General features: G+C 52.8%; 1 protein-coding gene across 2 annotated transcripts in view; it reads left to right on the top strand.

The window, feature by feature from the left end:
• ADAMTS14 (ADAM metallopeptidase with thrombospondin type 1 motif 14) overlaps nt 1-18,317 on the top strand; it is an 89,446-nt gene that overhangs the window by 51,403 nt on the left and 19,726 nt on the right. The window contains exons 5-12 of one of the 2 annotated variants that reach the window (XM_033208989.1): nt 4,081-4,164; nt 4,894-5,050; nt 7,048-7,153; nt 8,692-8,835; nt 10,302-10,434; nt 11,821-11,934; nt 13,966-14,114; nt 16,084-16,259. In XM_033208989.1, coding sequence (XP_033064880.1) covers nt 4,081-4,164; nt 4,894-5,050; nt 7,048-7,153; nt 8,692-8,835; nt 10,302-10,434; nt 11,821-11,934; nt 13,966-14,114; nt 16,084-16,259 — 1,063 coding nt within the window. The remainder of the gene's footprint in view (nt 1-4,080; nt 4,165-4,893; nt 5,051-7,047; nt 7,154-8,691; nt 8,836-10,301; nt 10,435-11,820; nt 11,935-13,965; nt 14,115-16,083; nt 16,260-18,317) is intronic. The other variant, XM_033208990.1, reaches the window with a different exon arrangement.

Raw genomic sequence — 18,317 nt, forward strand, 5'->3', positions numbered from 1 at the left:
TATTCAAGGGCTGGGGATGGCAGGGGTGTGTGCAGATGAGCATACCAGGGCCCCAGAGGACTGGAACAGGGGACTTGGAATGGAAGGACTAACTCCACCTTCTTTTAATGGGGGAGAAAGGGAATAAAATAAAAGCAGTTTATTTTTATCATCCTTATTTAGTATAAGAAAAGACCCAACTGTTTCTCATTGCCGAGCTCCTTTTCTATCACAGCCTCAAAGCTCTTCACTTCTCCTTGTGCTTTAGGCTTCCTTTTGGGGATCATTTTCCATCTTCCCTGACATTCCTTTAGTGAGGTCTGTGTAACAGTGTTTGTTTATCTGATAATGTCTTCATTTCATCATGGTCCTTAAAAGATGGTTTTGTGAATTCAGGATTCTAGATTGATGGTTTCTTTATCTTGGTGCTTAGATGGTGTTAATTCAGGTTTTCCATTTGGTGAGTGATCTCTATTTTCTCTGACAGAGGTGTACTTCGAGGGAAGTCCATAAGAGACTGCGATCACTGTCTGTCCCCAGGAAGGGAGCAGACATGCTCAGTGAAACTTCCAGCAGGAGACTGAAGGCCAGCAGAGGATGTGGGTGGGAAGGCTGAACAGAGCTCATGCCCCAGGGAACTTTCCAATGATGAAAAGCTCCCCGCTACTGGGCACATGTGAGCACTGGCTGGCAAGAAATTCCCTGTCAGATGGAGGGGGATGGCTTAGCCTATTTGGGCTGCTGTAACAAAATATCCTAAGTGAGCAGCATAGAAACAATAGAAATTTATTTCTCACAGTTCTGGAGGCTGGGAAGTCCAAGATCAGGACACCAGCAGATTTGGTGACTGGTGAGAGCCCACCCATTTTCTGGTTCATAGATGGTGCCCTCTCACTGTGTCCTCACATGGTAGAAGGAGTGAGGGGGTCTCTCAGGGGCTTCTTTTATAAGGACACTAATCCCATTCAGGAGGGCTCTGCCTTTATGACTTAATTACCCCCTAATGCTCTATCTTCCAATACCATTCCCTTGGGAGTTGGATTTCAACATAATGAATTTTGGGGCAACACCAACATTCAGACCAAAGCAGTTGACTTTAGTTACCTTGGTTGCCAGTGACCCTGGAGTTCTCTTGGTGGCTTCACATGGCTCTTGCCTTCCTCTCCCCTGCTGCAAGCCTCTGCCCCTCTCCTTTTAAGGGCCCACAGCCTTCTTGGTCCAGGGATCATTCCAGCTCCTCCATTGAGACTTCCCTGAGCCCTCCTGCCCAGACACTGTTTCCCTTTTCTCCAGATCCTGGAGCCAGGTGGTGAGGGTGGGGGGCCTGTGCTGCAAACCTCAGAACACCAGGCACCTGAAGCCCTTGGTTTCAGGTTGCTTCTTAGTGATATCTCCAGATGGGCTGTCCCTTTCTGTTTACATAGCATTTGCATCTAGGCCAGTTACCAGGGAGTGGGAGGTGGCATCAGGGGCCCTCACCCCACCTTCTGCCAGTGTTGGACAGTTGAACTGTGATTCTATCTCCTGCTCAGAGAGGCAGCAGCCCCCTGCCCAGTCCCGCTGTAAGGACCTCTCAATGTCCTGAGCTGGAGATGGCAGCTATTGGAGCAAGGGTCATTGGAGGCTTTGATGAGTGGGTTTGGCCTGTTGAGTGAGCTACAGAAATGAGTAATATGGAAGGATTCTGGCAGCAATTCACATGGTCTGCCCTACAGGAGAGACACGTGGAGGAAGGCAGCATTCTGGGCATTTCCAGACGCCTAGAGGCCCAGCAGATGCCCCCGCTGAATGTCCTAGTGACTCCTTTCTTCTCCTGCTCCCGGGATAACCGATGGGTTTACATGTGTATGCGTGGGGCACAGATGGGGCTGTGCAGAGCGTGCATTGCCTGTGATCCTGTCCTTAGTCTGCTTATAGTGCACTCAGGGAGGTCTGCGACACAGACCCACCCCAGCACAGAAGGAAGGCCGTGATCCAGTGTTGGAGGGGCTGGGAAGTAAGGATTACTTAAGGGTTACCCTACTGCAGATCCGTGATCATCTCAGCAATCAGCAAAGACTCCTTAGTTTAGAATTCCACCAGGGCGCCTATGTGTGTGTGTGACTGATTGAGTGCCCCCCACTCCACCCTGAAGTCCCTCCTAGGATAAGTCTAGGGTGTGTGGATTGAGGAGGACATTGTCTCTATGCATGGGAGCACTTTACTCCCACTGGGGAGGGAAAGAGGTTGGGAAGGAAGCCCTGCTGCTCGCTGGACTATCGTCATTTCTTGTGGTGGGCATTGGCATTGTTCCTTGTGGTGGGGTGTTGGCGGGGAGCTGCTTTCCCATAGTGGCTGCTGGTCTTTGGTCTTGCTACTCAATTGGATCCAGATATGGGTGCCAGGAAGGCCTGTGGCGGAAGCCTGACGCTGGCTGCTATGAAGTCCGTCCATTCATGAACTGGGGCAGCTGCCAGTTCTGGGCACTGTGGAAAATGGCTTGGGACTGGGGCTCGGTGATGCATGCGGCTTCTGCTGCCCACAGTTTGCCCACAAAGCGTACGTCTCCTGTTCTCCTCCTGGCTCACCCCCTGCCATGGGACTGTCATGCCTGTATGGTTGGAAGTGCTATTCCTCTTCTCCATGTGGTGGACAATGGTTGCTTTGTGGGTTGTAGGTTGATCACTTTGCTTGTGAATGGAAAAGAATTGATGACTGAAGGGCATGGGGAGATGGAAGTAGTGAGAGCAAGACTATGCATGGAGCTCTGGCCCAGCTCCTAGGAAGCCACGTGGGCAGGAGGCAGAGGCTGGGTTCCACTTCTGCCGGCATCGCATCCCTGACCGCGCCGGCAGCATCGCATCCCTGACGGTGGCAGTGGCATGTTTTTGTAGAGACAGGGTTTCGCTATGTTGCCCAGGCTGGTTTCAAAGTCTTGGCCTCAAGTGATCCTCCTACCTTGGCCTCCCAAAGCACTAGGATTACAGGCATGAGTCACTGCACCTATGCCCAGTCAAGATTAGGCTTTTAAATGTATTGAATAATGTTCTATAAAACAAGCAACATAGAAACAGTATATTCAGTATGATTCCAATTTTGTAAAATAAGATGCATGCATGTACACACGTGGCAGGATACAGGTTAACTGTGGTTATTATGTATCTGGCTAATAGTAGTGTTGGTGATTTCATTTTCTTCTTTTTTTGTAGTTTTCAATTTTTATTTCTAGTGAGGTGTTTTGTATTCATAAACAAGGTTATTTAAAACAAAAAGGCTGGAGTATCCAATGGGACCACTCAGGAAATGGGTGTCCCTGTCGGGAGAGGGTGAGTTCCCTGTCCTTGGGAGTGGACAAGCAGAGGCCGAGAGTCTACCTCATGGACACTGTTCAGGAGCTTCCTGGCAGAAGAGTGCAAAGGCCTGGATTCTTTGAGGAGCTGTGCAGGACACTGCCCCACAGTCCCGGGCCTGTGAGAGAAAGGAATTATCTAGAGCAGTGCTCCTCAGACTTGCCCATGCCTGCCAGTCAGCTGGGGATCTTGTTCAATTGCACATCCTTATTCAGGAGGCCTGGGGTGGGGTCCAAGACTCTGCATTTCTCACAAGCTCCCAGGTGCTGCTGCTGCTTCAAGGCCCTGGAGTATGTCTCCTGGAGGAGTGCCCACTGCTGCCCCCCCCCCCCGGGCCAGGGCACTGTAGGGCAGACATTATGCCAGTGGCAACTGGAAAGGTACACAGGGATATGAGGCGAGTGGCCTGGGGTTCCCTGAGCCAGGTGATGTGTCTGGAAGAGGCTCTCCAGATGTGGAAAGATGAGTCTTGGTCAGAGTTGCTGAGTTTGAGACAAGGCCCTGTACACTGTGGCTTTGTGGAAAGAGCTCAGAGTTGGGATTACATGGTCCAGGATGTGAATCCCAGTTCTGCAGCTTGTTAGCAGCATGTCCTTGGGCAGGTCATTTTGCCCCCTCAGCCTGAGTTTCTTTACTGTAAAGTAGGGATACGTATCTTGCCTGATAAGGTCATGGTGGGGATACTGTTTGTTAGGCACCTGCCCCAGTACCTGGCACACAGTAGGCCTGTGATGAATGTTTCCTTCCCTTAAACTGTATTTTCTTCTTGCAGGTAGACGAGATTTACCACGATGAGTCGCTGGGGGTTCATATAAATATTGCCCTCGTCCGCTTGATCATGGTTGGCTACCGACAGGTAAACCACCTTGTCAGCAGGCAGGGTTTGGGGGGAGAAGGGTTGTGGGGCCAGAGTGTTGGACCAGCGATGGTGTGGGCTGGAGGGACAAGCATCCAGGAAACTTGGTCTCCAGAATCAGAACCTGAGGCTATTAGAATTGTGGTTCAGGGGTGGAGCTCTTGGAGGTGGTAAGCAGTGATTGATGGGTTCCTGCAATCTGAGAAACTGATGATTCCATACCTTTATCACTGGGAGATCCCTCTCCTTGGGGAAATTGGGGCTTACAGTGGGGTGGCCACCAAGACAAGTCATGTTCTAGTTGAGCCCTGGTGCCCTGTGCTCTGCAATCTTAGACCATCAGTCACTTATTAAATGGGGGTAGCAACCAAACTTTCCTGTAAGAGCTATTGTGAAGATTAAATAAAACAATGAACTCAAAGTATAGAGGAAATGCTCAGAACAGCAGCCGCCTTGCAAATTAGTTGAAGGGATTGGAAATTGTGTGTGTGAAGTTCCCAGCAGAAATGCATCTCAGCATGGTTCTTGAACCATGGCATGTGAACGTCCCCGAAAGCAGGCAGGGCTGTGTGCCAGCAGCAGCTGAGTGGGGACAGCTGGTGATCTTGGGGTGGGTCCTGCAGGCCTCTGGGCCTTAGCATTCCCATCTGTAAGTGGGAGGAGAGAGGCCTGCTGTGTCCGGGGCTCTGACCCTCCATGTGGCTGTTGGTGCTCTCCTGGCCCCTGCAGTCCCTGAGCCTGATCGAGCGCGGGAACCCCTCACGCAGCCTGGAGCAGGTGTGTCGCTGGGCACACTCCCAGCAGCGCCAGGACCCCGGCCATGCTGAGCACCATGACCACGTTGTCTTCCTCACCCGGCAGGACTTTGGGCCCTCAGGTATGCAAGGTACTGTATTTGCCATGGCCAGGTGTGTGCAGCTTGCAGGGCAGACAGAGGCTGGGCCTGGAGGCAGATGGGCTCTCCCTGGGGCCCACTACACGGAGGTTTGAAGGGCCAGGACCTGGACAGCCAGGGGTGAGCTTTGCAATGGTTTATTGGGGACCATGGGAAGTAGAGGGGTCCATACTCTAGTCCCCAATATTTTGGTGGACGCTGCAGGCAGCTATGAGTGGTCAGGCCCTGGGTCCTGTGCTTAATGTCCCAGAGCCTGGCAGCTGGAAGACCCTCCATAGGCTTCAAGATGCTTCTCCCCCCACTATGTCCTTCTGTCCTCATTGCAGACTGTGGGACACCTAGGATGGGGCTTGTGTAGGCTGCAGAACAGGAAGTCTGTGCTCTGCCTCCAGCTCCATGTCTTGCTAGCCCAGTGGTCCAAGATCTCTTCATCTCCCTGGGTCCTCCCAGTTGTGGAATGGGGAACATAATAATATTTGCCTCCCCCCATTCCAGGGCTGCTAAAGGCCCCAGGGGTGCATGACATGTTTGTGACAAAGTATTGACAACTGTAAGTACTCTGCAAACATGCAGCTTTGATACCCGTATGGGGAAACTGAGCCATGGGGTGGTGAAGCGACTTGCCCATGTGGTTTAGCAGACAGGAGGCAGATCTGAGACTCAGACTGGATCTCCAGGTTCCATGTTGAAGGCTCTCTCTGTTTTTCTGCTTTAATACTAGAAATTAGTTGGTCAGCCCTGCCTACCCAGAAGATTTCTTGTCTGAACGACTGAAGCCCCAAATGTGGTTTTTACACACCACACACACACACACACACACACTGACAGACATCCACACACATGTACAGGCCCATGTACACACAGACACATGCACACATGCAAATAGACATCAGCTGGTGTGTACATGAACAGATATACAAACACACGTACACACAGACACACAGAGACACTGCATACATGTAGAGACACAAAGACACGTGTACATATATGCACAGGCACTCACATGGACACAGACATGCACACACATGTATATACACACAGAGCATGTACTTATATTGCATGTAGAGCAAATCTCAGCTTTCCAGGACAACAGAGGCCCCAGAAACCTCCTTCCCACTCAGCCTCTTGTTATACTCCCCAAACCATGTCAAATAAAAGAACATTTCAGCCCCTCTAACATGGAGGGGGACTGCAGACCTAGGCAGGGACATGCCCTTTGTCATCATCCCTACCTTGCAGGCCCCTAGGACACAGGCTTCATGTATTGTAGTGCTTAGCCAGTGCCGGCCCCCCTGCACTGCCATGATTCCTGTGTGGCCTGCCTGCACCTTGGCCGGTGTCCTCCCCACCTCCGAAGAGTTGTCTCAGCTGTCCCTCACTGCCCTCCATCAGCCATTCCTGGTTCCCCTCAACTCCTTCCAAACCATTCCCTTTCCCCTTCCTCCAGCTCCCTGCTGCAGCCTGTCTTGCTCCTTGAATTCTAGCCCTTCCGGCCCATGCCTCATCGCATGATCTCCCTGCTAAACCACAGCTCTTTAGCTGTGGCGGTGGGTGGGTAGGGGGTGTTGCAGGGTCAGGGGTAGGCTCGGATCTGAGTCCCCTGTTTTCCCCGTGGTACCTAACATAACACTACCCCCCACTCCTGCATAGAAAGTGTTTTGGGCTTGTTTGCTGATTGACTGTGGGACTGGAGGGAGGCATTGTGGAAGTAGTGTTTTTGCAGGCCTGGGTGTTCTCTGGTTTAGAAGGGCGCTGATAAACCCTGGGAAGCTGCAGGCCGAGAGGGAAGCCATCAAGCCCTAGGATGTGAGGGTGGCTTGACCCAGGTTTGTTCGGCTGCAGGTGGGACTTTGTGAGCGTCCTTCTTCCTCCAGGAACGTCCCTGCTCTAAGCACTGACCAGAGGGCTGGGCTGGGCACTGACCTCAGTGTGTCCTGCCTCACCTGCCCTCCACTTCGCTCCCCACCTTTTCTTTCTCTCTTCGGCAGGGTATGCACCCGTCACTGGCATGTGTCACCCCCTGAGGAGCTGTGCCCTCAACCATGAGGATGGCTTCTCCTCGGCTTTCGTGATAGCCCATGAGACAGGCCATGTGTAAGTGGCAGCAGCAGGGTGGGCGGGACTGGCAGCTGTGCCATGAGCTCCAGGGAGTTCTGTGACTGTGGGAGACTTTGCCCAGCTTGGCCTGGTCCTGTGTCCTGGGAAGTGTCAGAGGAGCTGGCCTGCCACTGAGGCATGGCCTCCTGCAGTTGCCAGTAGAGGGAGGCCCTAACCTGAGTTGGGAGGAGCCAAGGGGCGTGGGTAACAATTTGGGCCTGCCTTGGGCCCAGCCTCCAAATCCCAGGGCCATAGGGGAACAGATGTGGCCCTGCCTTTGGGTGGGTCAGTGGCAGTGTCCCTATCACATGCTGAGGGCTGCTGTCTCTGGGTGGTCTTGATCTCTGGCTTCCTTCCATCACGTCCACATTTGAGGCCTTTCTAAGACTCAATCCAGCCCACCCTGATACTCAGCACTCATTGGAGTGCTGGCCTGAGCCCATTGTAAACAGGTGCACTTAGAGCTTAGGCGGTGGGCCAGGCAGAGGCTGGCTTGCCTGATCTTAGGGCTTTGGGTTTTGTTTAGAGTGTGTTGATTCATTCAGTATTTCTTGAGCACCTACCATGCACCAGGCCCCATTCTAGGAATGAGGCTGCAGTGGAGGCCAGGACAGAGAAGCCCTCAAGAGGCTACATGCTGGGTGGACACAAATGGGCTACTGTTCAGTAGGTCATGCCATATCACAATGGCAGAACCAAGGGACACCATCAGCCCTGTCAGATTTTATCCCAGCTTTGCTCCTCCAGGCAGGTGGGACCTCCTCTCCACACTTGCAACATGGGGCTGACACCAGGGGAACCTCTGAGCCCCTCCTTGTGGAGACACAAGGTCAAGCTTATAGGCCTGCATATCTACCTAGCAGTCAAAGCCAGATGCAGCCATCTGGGAATGTTTAAGAACTTAGAATTCTTGGGATTTGGCATTAATGACTAATTGTGAAAAGCAAACTTTTAAATGTAAACTATTATTATAGTAGGTGCCTACCATGTGCAAAGCTCTGTGCCCAGCCTTGCAGCATCTTGGAGAGGCTCAAGATGCAGGCACCTACAGGGGCTCAAGAAATGAGGTTGAGTTGAGTTGAATGAAACCTGGTCTTTGCACTCGAAGGCCCTCGGTGGGAAGCCCTCGGTGGGAAGCCAGCGAATGACTGTGAGTTTTTAATGGTGGGATAGATGGCTCCTGCTGTGGACGTGAGCCCACAGGTGAGACAGCTAGGACCAGTGGCCAGGTGGGGCTTGATCTGGCCTTGGAAGCTGTAAGAACATAGGTGGAGCTCATGGAAGGGGTGGGTGTCTGGGAGCGGTGAACAGTAGGAGCGAAGGCTTGGAGGGCAGGATGAGCCCAATCCCAGTGGGAACAGCCTTGGAGAGAGGGTTGGTCCTCCCCACTGTATGGTTGGGAAACTGAGGCCAGGAAGAGCAATCTGAGCTCTGGGTCAGGACAGGGTCTCCTGCTGCTGATCTGCCTGCCTGCCTGCCTTCCTGGGGCAGAGCCCCTGGGATGTATCAGGACCCCTCTGTCTTCCCCATTCTAGGCTCGGCATGGAGCATGATGGTCAGGGGAATGGCTGCGCAGATGAGACCAGCTTGGGCAGCGTTATGGCGCCCCTGGTGCAGGCTGCCTTCCACCGCTTCCATTGGTCCCGCTGCAGCAAGCTGGAGCTCAGCCGCTACCTCCCGTAGGTCATTCCTGCCCTCAGAGCTGGGATAGGGGAGTATGCGATCTGCCACTCTGAGCAGACATCACACAGCTGGCTGGTTTCCCTAAGTCTCCCCCGGCATGACTCTTCTGTGACTCATCTTGCCTCTCCGCCAAACCTGGCCTAAAACATACCCCATTAGCATCGCAGGTGGGTTAGCCTAGTGTTTTGGAATGTGTTCAGGTGACCACTTACATAGAATTCTTATTAAAAACGCAGACCCCCCTAGGCTGGGCGCGGTGGCTCAAGCCTGTAATCCCAGCACTTTGGGAGGCTGAGATGGGCGGATCACGAGGTCAGGAGATCAAGACCATCCTGGCTAACACGGTGAAACCCTGTCTCTACTAAAAATACAAAAAACTAGCCGGGCGAGGTGGCGGGCGCCTGTAGTCCCAGCTACTCGGGAGGCTGAGGCGGGAGAATGGTGTAAACCGGGGAGGCGGAGCTTGCAGTGAGCTGAGATCCGGCCACTGCACTCCAGCCTGGGCGACAGAGCGAGACTCCGTCTCAAAAAAAAAAAAACAAAAAACAAAAAACAAAAAACGCAGACCCCCTGGCTCATGGAAGATGGTAAGTTAGATTCTGCTGGGGTTGGGTCTAGGAATCAGGATTTATCAAGCATTGCAGGTGATACTTATGCATGCTGAAGGTTATGAGCCACTGGGCTGAGGCTGGGGCTCTAAACCCAGTGGCTCCTAACGACCCCTTTGAGCCCACCTGGTTCCAGCCCCCAGAGCTGCCCGGGATCGACTTCTCAATGGATGAACAGTGCCACTGTGGCTTTCCCTCAGGCCCCAAGGAAATGGGATGCTGAGGAGGGAGCTCCTCCTCTCCCCACTCCCATCCTTAGCCCCAGCAGCACACTCCCAATTCCGGTCTGGCTGGTCAGCTCCTGGGTCTTCAACGATGTTCAGGTACAGAACAAGTGTTAGACTCAGGACCTCAAGGCCTGAGAATGGGAGACCAAGTGGACTTGGATGGGGGCAGGTGGAGGCAGAGATATAGTCACTAGCCCCTTGCAGGATCTGGCCAGGGCAGCTTGCCCAGGGTCCATCCTGCACGGTAGGCTGGTTTTTCTCCTTTCAGTACAGAGTGAGTCCTCAAATTGTCCATGAATCAACTATTAGTCTTGGCCATAACATGTCCCTCTAAGGTGGGCAAAATGACCTAATCCAGCTGCGAGCTGAGCATCTAATCCCAGTCTGGGTACCCTTGCCTTTGGCTGCAAATGGAGCCCTTCCAGACATAGTCACTGGTGGGAGTGAGGTCCTGAGTGAGGGGGCTGCTCAGGGCAGCCCATCCTCCCTGGAAGAGACAGCGCTGGGCACAGGATAGCGGGTGTAGATTCCTGCAGGCCTTGCTCATGAAAACCCCAGCCCCTGGGAAGGGAAAGCCTGGGACTTCCTGCTGTCAGCCTGGCTCACCTTCTTTGTTTCCACTGGCAGCTCCTATGACTGCCTCCTCGATGACCCCTTTGATCCTGCCTGGCCCCAGCCCCCAGAGCTGCCTGGGATCGACTACTCAATGGATGAACAGTGCCGCTTTGACTTTGGCAGTGGATACCAGACCTGCTTGGCAGTAAGTAGCCATCTGGCCTCTGCCAGGCAGTTGGGGGCCAGGGCAGTGTCCTTCTGTGGCCCAGGCTGATCATTCATAAAGCACCTTCTGCCCAGCTGGCCAGTGGGCCTGGTGATGGGCCCACAGACACAGTGCCAGGCACCATGCAGGGATGCAGAGTGAACACCTGTGGGGGCAGGTGGGCACGGTGGCTTGGGAATGCATTAGCCCTGGGAAAGATGGAAACAGCAGAGCAGAGAGGGTGGGCACCTGATGGGATCCTGGCTGGGCTCATTCCCTGCAAGGAAGCCCAGGTTTCAGATAAGGTGTTGGGCTTCTGGCCTAGTGGAGCAGCAGGTCCCACACCCTCAGGGGATGTGCCAGGTCTTTCAGTCTAACTCCCCACCTTCTGCACCTGCACACCACCTCTCTCCAGAGCGTCAGTTCCACACCCCTGCTGCCTGTGCCTGAGGACACAGATACAAGGGAGCATAACCTTGTCCCTACCCTGCAGGATGGGGCAGGGGGAGACCGCTGAGCCTGAGATCAGCTAGAGTCCCCCAGGAGAGAACCCAACAGCTGCCACCCGGGGCCCAGGCCGAGCTGTCAGAGAATGGGCCATCTCAGGGGTAGGGGGCTTTCTGAAGGGGGTAGGCCTTGGGGACCTGGGTGCTTCATACTACCCATCTGGGGAATGCAGCCCTCTTTTCACCTCCTCGGAATGGGGAGCACCCCCAACCATGTGTGGACACCTTCCCCACTGTCTGGGACATGTGATGTGACAAAGTGCCTGAGTTGTGGGCAGAGGACCAGGATATGGGATTTCAGGGCCCAAATGCTGTCCTTGTAGGATGCTTGTCTGGCTGGTAGGGGCTGATAAGAGGGAATATTAAGGAAACCATGGCTTTTCTGGACAATCTGAAACACAAGGTCATCAACCTCTGGCACTGCTGGGTGTCCAAGTTACAGGGAGGTGGAGTCCCAGCCTCGTCGGAGTGCTGGGGGGTCTGGGTTGGAAAGCAGCAGTCCCCTCAATTCTCCTCATGTGCACAGGGCTCAGGGCAGGGGCACTGTGAACCCAGACCTCCCCAGAGCCTCACACCCTAGTCCCACCTCAGTGACAAATGGCCTCTGTAAAGCGGGGGAGGGAGGCCTTGGAGAGAGAACAGCGAGAGCATGGGCCATGGCTGGGCTCTTTCTCAGTGCCCTGGAGGAAGGAGGGGTCCCTGGAGGCTGCTGGCACTTGGGGTAGAGTTGAACTTGAAGCAGGTGAGGGGCTCTGGCTGCCTCCCCTGCAGTGCCCTGGGTGCCTGCACCCATCACACTCTCTTTTCTCTCCATCACTTCCCTTTGCTCCTTGGACAACGAGCCAGTCCAGCCTGGTGACCCCATTCCCTTGCCATGCAGTTCAGGACCTTTGAGCCCTGCAAGCAGCTGTGGTGCAGCCACCCCGACAACCCGTACTTCTGCAAGACCAAGAAGGGGCCCCCGCTGGATGGGACGGAGTGTGCATCTGGCAAGGTACCTGTGGGGTGTGCAGCAGGAGTGGCCTTCCTGGGGTGCAGGGCATCCATCACTGGCATGGGGCAGATCCCAGGGGAACCCTGACCCCTCCCTCCAAGTGCTTATATGAGTTGGGGGTGGTGCTAAAGGACAGTAGTGAGACCAGTGTGTGGGTACATACACGTGGAGTCTTCCCATAAACTCATACCCTTTCTTCTCTCCCAGCCCACAGTCCTTTGCCTCTGTAATTGGCTGAGGGTAGCATGCTCTCCTAGCCCATCTGACAGGAAGGCTTACCTCCTTTTTACAAATGAGAAGAATGAGGTCCAGGCAGGTTAACTAAGGAACTTGGTGTCCCACAGGGAGTGATTAGAAGAGAAGGGATGCAGGGAAGTCTGTGTGTCCTGCCTACTCCCCCATCCCCATGCTGTCTCTGAGCATGAGACACACGTGTTCTCCCCACACCACCTTCATGAATGTCCTGTGTTTGCTCCCTCATGCATGTGTGGGTGCCAGGACTTCATTTGCCCGGGGGACCCCGTGGCTGGGTCTGAAACCCAGTTCTGCTCTGCTGCCGGCCCTGCCGTTGATCACTGTGGTGACCTTGGGCCATTCATTGAAGTTTTCTGACTCGCCAACACCTGACAACCTCAGGGTTGTTCTGAGGTTACTGACTCATGTCAAGGCAAGTGGGGGGGGGGGAAGAAGCCAAGTACAGGAGAGGTGGTTCCCCATCATCAGCAGGAGCCCAGCCCTGGGGCCACCACACCATCCTGCCGCCTGCCCTAGCCAGGCTCCCCCTATTCACAGCTGTCCTGCTGAGCGGCTCTGGGGCTTGTCTCATCACAGGTAGATGGAGCTTCCCCTGGCCTGGCGGGTCCTTGAGGGGTTATAGCTGTTCCAGGTCTTTCCACGTCTCAAGTTTTCCCAGGTGTTTTCAAAGTTCCAGACCCTCCCCAGCTACAGTTTCACAGGACAGTTCATCAGTGGTTCTCAATCTGGGCTGCATATTGGAATCGTCCTGGGAGCTTTAAAACCCCTCCCATAGAACAAAGAGTGACTGCAGATGGGCACAGAGGATATTTTTGGAGTGATAAGAATATTCTCAAATTGGATTGTGGTGACGACCGGGCAACTTTGCGAATTTATGAAAGGTCATTGAATTGCACACTTGAAATGAGTGAATTCTATAGTATGTAAATTACACCTCATTATAGTGCCTCCAAAAGTTCCTACCCCTTGTGATTCTGACTCAGTTGGTCTGGGGTAAAGATCAGGCATCTGAAGTTGTAAAATCTCCCCCAGGTGATTCCAAGGTTGAGAACCACTGAGTTCATCTCTCGGGAGACGAACTTTGCCCAGAGAGCTTTGAGTGTTTTTTTTTGTGCTACCCTACGGGAAAAGGGAAGGGAGTTGCCTCTAGTTGGGCCCTCCTTTATTGCCTGGCCCTGTGCTAAGGCCTGTAGAGATATTAGAACAGTCCCACTTAACAGGTGGATAAACTGAGGCTCAGCAAGCTAAAGTAGCCACACATAGCTAGTATTGCTGAGCTGGGATTCAAACCCAGGAATCCTTCATGCATACCCTCCTTCCACTGCATGCACAGACCTCCCCACATGGCTGGCCTGCCTCCCAGAAGCACATCTTGTGATCCCTGGAAGGTAATTTTGAGATACAGAGCCAAGATCAACTGTAGCTAGTGTGGGAAGATTGTGTCATCTCTCCCCTATCAGCCTTTTATTACTCCCAGGAGTGCAAATAATTGCACATGTATTATTGTTCATCATAAGATCTGCCATTTCTGGAGGGCTTTGTGTACTGGGTATGACCTCATCAGATGCTATGAGCAGGTACAGTTACCCACGTTGTCCAGCTGAGGAACAGGCTCAGAAAGGCAAGCTCTTTGTCTAAGGCTGCTCAGCTCGTGCTGGGGGTGGGATTCTGCCTAAACCCAGGCTCATGCTCTTGCTATCCCTTTTTCTGGCTCCCTGGGTGGGCTCAGCAGCAGCAGCAGCCCAGGGTTATCTCATGCCCTCTGCTCTGCCCCAGTGGTGCTTCAAAGGTCACTGCATCTGGAAGTCGCCAGAGCAGACATACGGCCAGGATGGAAGCTGGAGCTCCTGGACCAAGTTTGGGTCATGTTCGCGGTCATGTGGGGGCGGGGTGCGATCCCGCAGCCGGAGCTGCAACAACCCTCCGTGAGTGTGCTTGGCAAGGGTGGGGAGGGCAGGGAACCCCTCCCCAGGGCAGAGGGGCTTGAAGGGGAAGGCACTGGGGAGACAGTGCAGGAGAGAAGGGCCCCTGTGGGTGGTTGTGTATGCTAGTGCATGAGGACACAAAATTGTTGGTGGAGGCAGATCACTCCTACCTGCATCCACTAAGGACTCTCAGGTCTGCCTTCTGTGCGTTTGTCTGCACCAGTGGTTCTCAAGCTCATGTGCAGAAGATTCCCCAGAGTCTGGGTGGCCCTACTTCTTCATGCGTGTAACAAGTCCTCTGATGACCCCCACCCTCTGGCTAAACTTTGAGAAACACTGATCTAAGCTCTTTGTTGGAAGAATCAATTCTCTAACTTTGTTTTCTACCACATGGAGAAAATCATCCTTTAATTTTTCTTAACTTACCTCTTTCTAACGTCAAAGGTCCTTCCACTCCTCCCCACTCCCGAGTTTTAGCATTCTGGGGAGATGTCCATTGTCCCTTTTCATCCCCTCTATGGGGATCTTCTCCCCAACACCATGGTTTTGGGACATCTGAGCCCTAGTTCTCCATCTCCATCTCCATCTCCAAGCTGAAGCAGCCTTTTTAGAACAGCACCATGAGAGATGGGGACTGGCCAAGGCCAGCTGCCTGGGTCGGTTGGCTCTTGGAATGCAGGGGTTCCGAACCCCCACAGCGACGGGGCTTGGCCTGACCCCTCACAGCACTGAGCGGTATGATGAAGACTGTGGAATTGCAGTGTTGTAGGGTCACAGTGGCTCTGGTGTCCTCAGGAGTGGTCATTCATACTCTGTTATTTATCTCCAGGGATGGGAAACTCACTGCCTATTGAAGCAGCCGTTCCTTTGTTTTAGATGATATAGCCATATACTTAATATAGGCGGCTGTATTGACCTTCTACACACATGAACCAAAAGGGACTGCCTTGTAACTTTCCTCCTTCGGAAATACAAAGACTGTGGTTATAGTAAATCACCTTGCAGGCATGACCGACAATTATCCCTCGGTATAATTGGTATCAAAGCTACCATTTATTGAGCTCCTCTGTAATAACTATTTTTATTTTATGAGGCTTAAATGAAATAATATGTGTGCTCTCAGCACCATGCTCACACAATTAAATGCTTAATAGAAGACAGCTGCTGTTATAATAATCATTATTATAGTATGTCAAGCACTTTGTGCTAGGTGGGATGCTAAGCACTTAGGTACAAAAATCTGTGCAGTTCTCCCACATGTCTATGAGTAGGGTACTGTTAATCCCAGCACTTGGACACTTTGTATCAAGCCTTACCCAATCCTCTTGACTTAATGGAGAAGAGAGCATAGATGACTATAAAATACCTTTTCTTACTATTCTTCACAGACACACCTGGAGGTATGTAAAATAAGAGGATTATAGTCCCTGTTTTCAAGGGGAAATTAAGCCACAGCAAGGCTAAGTGGCCTGGCCAAGGTTGCACAGTCAGGACTTGGAGGCCAGCTCTTCTGATTCCAAATCCAAGTTTCTTTTACCACTCCTTAGTTTATGATGATGTTAAGTGGAAGTGGATGCAAATGGGAGTGGCCGAGTTGTTTATGGGGGCCTGCTCTATGCCAGGGCCTGCAAAACAGTTGAAGGCACCCACAAAGGCGAATAAGATGGATTTCTCTTCCAGCCCAGCTGGAGAGGGTTAGTCAGTCCCTGTGTCAGTCTGTACATCTGTCCATCACACTCACCATGGAATAGGTGGTGTATGTCGGAAGGGTAAAGCAGGGAGGAAGAGGGACCTGGAAGGCTGAGTTCCACAGCCCCCACCCTGGGAGCCATTCTCTGGTTTATGTCAGTGGAGGCCCTTGTCATGCTATTGTGAATGGCTGAGCTGCTCCTGGTGGCCATGTGGGAAGCCTGGCCCTCCCCAGTCTTCCCAGCCAGCAAGGTCACCCATTTCTCTGTGCCCGTCCCAGCCCAGCCTATGGAGGCCGCCCGTGCTTAGGGCCCATGTTCGAGTACCAGGTCTGCAACAGCGAGGAGTGCCCTGGGCCCTACGAGGACTTCCGGGCACAGCAGTGTGCCAAGCGCAACTCCTACTACATGCACCAGAATGCCAGGCACAGCTGGGTGCCCTATGAGCCCGATGACGGTAAGCGGGCCCCACCCCCCTCCCACCCCATGTCCTTGGGCATCTGCGGGGGCTGTGTGTGCCCAGGCAGTGCCTCCCACACCCGCACCCACCAGTGAAGGTGGAGGGACAGTGGGGGTACCAAAAGGGAGACTGCAGTCAGCAGGCTCGCCATATACCCTTGTGTAGGCCTGTTCTTGGCATACTTCTGGGGTCATCATCCCCATCAAGGCCATCCCTGATTTGTGTACTTATGATGACAGTTTTCTGGCAGATGCAAGGAAAGTGTCTTGAGGAAGGGACACTTCACACACAGGTGTTGCCATGGCCGGTAGCAGTGTTGGCTGTTAAGGTTGCCTGCCTTTCGTCTTCTGTCCTTATCTGCAGGGAGAAGAATCATACAGGTGCAGGCACCCTTCCTGTTGCATGACCAGTGTCCTGAGGAGCTCAGTCCTATCACATGCTGTGTTTTTAGGTTTTACTGATTGGGCTGTGGTTTCAGCAGAGTCAATGAGATGATTTTGGAAGGCAGGCAGTTGGATCTGGTGGGATCCTCTTACTGACTCTCTAGGCTGCCCTGGGACATACACAGGACTTCTGGACTTATGTAAAGAGTCTGAATTTGGGGACTATAGTGGTGCCAGTTCCCGTCTGTTTTTGAGTGTTTCCAGTGATGGTTCCATAGCGGCAGATCATCCAGGGAAGGGTTGGGATTTGTGGCAAGTCAGAGCCTCGACTGGAAGAGCCCTCAGTGATCCTCTGATTCCAGCTTTCCCCTGCTAGCCTCTCTGTGGGTCCTGCATGGACAGATGCTCATTCTCCATCACACAACCCTTGACCCAGACAGCTCCCATCAGGACCGGCTTTCCTCCCCGGAGCCCGGGCTCCACCCTGGAACCTTTAGCTCTTCAGCTCTGGTCTAGAAGGACAGACTCTTCAGGTTGGAAGGGGCCTCAGAGGCCTGTCATTGCCAGATTCTTCCAGGGCATCCCTGCAGGGGGTGTCTTCTCTCTGCTTGGATTCCTCCCACTCTGGGGAGCTCCCCACTCCCTTGGTACTGTTGGCTGGCTTCCGTTGCTGCCCAGAGAGCTGCCTGCCTGGGTCAGGATCCTGCCTGTCCTGGATTGGAGCCCCCTGAGACCCAGGTCCCTCCAGGAATCTGGTTCCTGTGCATGAAATCCAAGGTGGTCTTGGAGGTTGTGGCTCCAGACTTGAGCCCTTCCTGCTGGAGACAAGGAGTCACTAGCTGTCCTGGGAGCCCAGGGACCAGAGCAGAGCCCAGCAGGTTCCTTAGCAATTGGCGGAGGGAAGCTTGGTTTGAAAGCCTTCCAGATCCGTTCAGAAACCAAACCAGCAACCACAACGTTGGGGAGAGGAGGGACTGGGAGGCTCGTGGGGCAGCTGGACTTCGGGTTTTTCCCAGGACTGTTAGACGAATTCCAGGAAGTTAGCTAAGCCCCCAACCTCCTTTTTTCTAAGCAGTACAGTATGTGTTTATATGTTCTCTGGAACCTCCTTTTTAGGACATCTATAACCCACATAAAGAAGGAAACATTTAATTGTTAGGACCAGAAAGGACTCTCTTTCTCCCTGACTGTTGCTCCATTTTGCAAACCCAGATACAGGCCCCTTTTCTGCCTTACTTTCACGCAGCCTTCTAATGTTTACAAACATGTTAACATATATATCATACATGTGCACAGTGAAGTTTTTTAAGGGTCAGAGCAGGACTCAAGCCAGACTGCTTGGGTTACAATCCAGGCTGAACCACTTACTATGTGGCTGTGTGGACTTGAGCAAGTTCCTTAACCTCTCTGGTCCTCAGTTTCCTCCTCTGTAATGCTAGCACCTACCTCATTGAGGTATTGAGAGGGTTAAATGAGTTAATTCATGAAAAGCCATTAAAGCTGTATTTTAAGGGCATATGAAGGTTTTAGAAATATCCAGTACATAGTAAGCATTCACTAAGTGTTGGCTTATTATTACTTTATCACTTGATTTTTCTCAATAAGCTGATGTGGCATTTTACTGATTAGGGATAATAAAAATAGGGAACAAAGGCTGGGAGAGGCCGGAACA

Source organism: Trachypithecus francoisi, unplaced genomic scaffold (assembly GCF_009764315.1).
Source record: "Trachypithecus francoisi isolate TF-2019V2 unplaced genomic scaffold, Tfra_2.0 Lachesis_group9, whole genome shotgun sequence".
Taxonomy (NCBI): Eukaryota; Metazoa; Chordata; class Mammalia; order Primates; family Cercopithecidae; genus Trachypithecus; species Trachypithecus francoisi.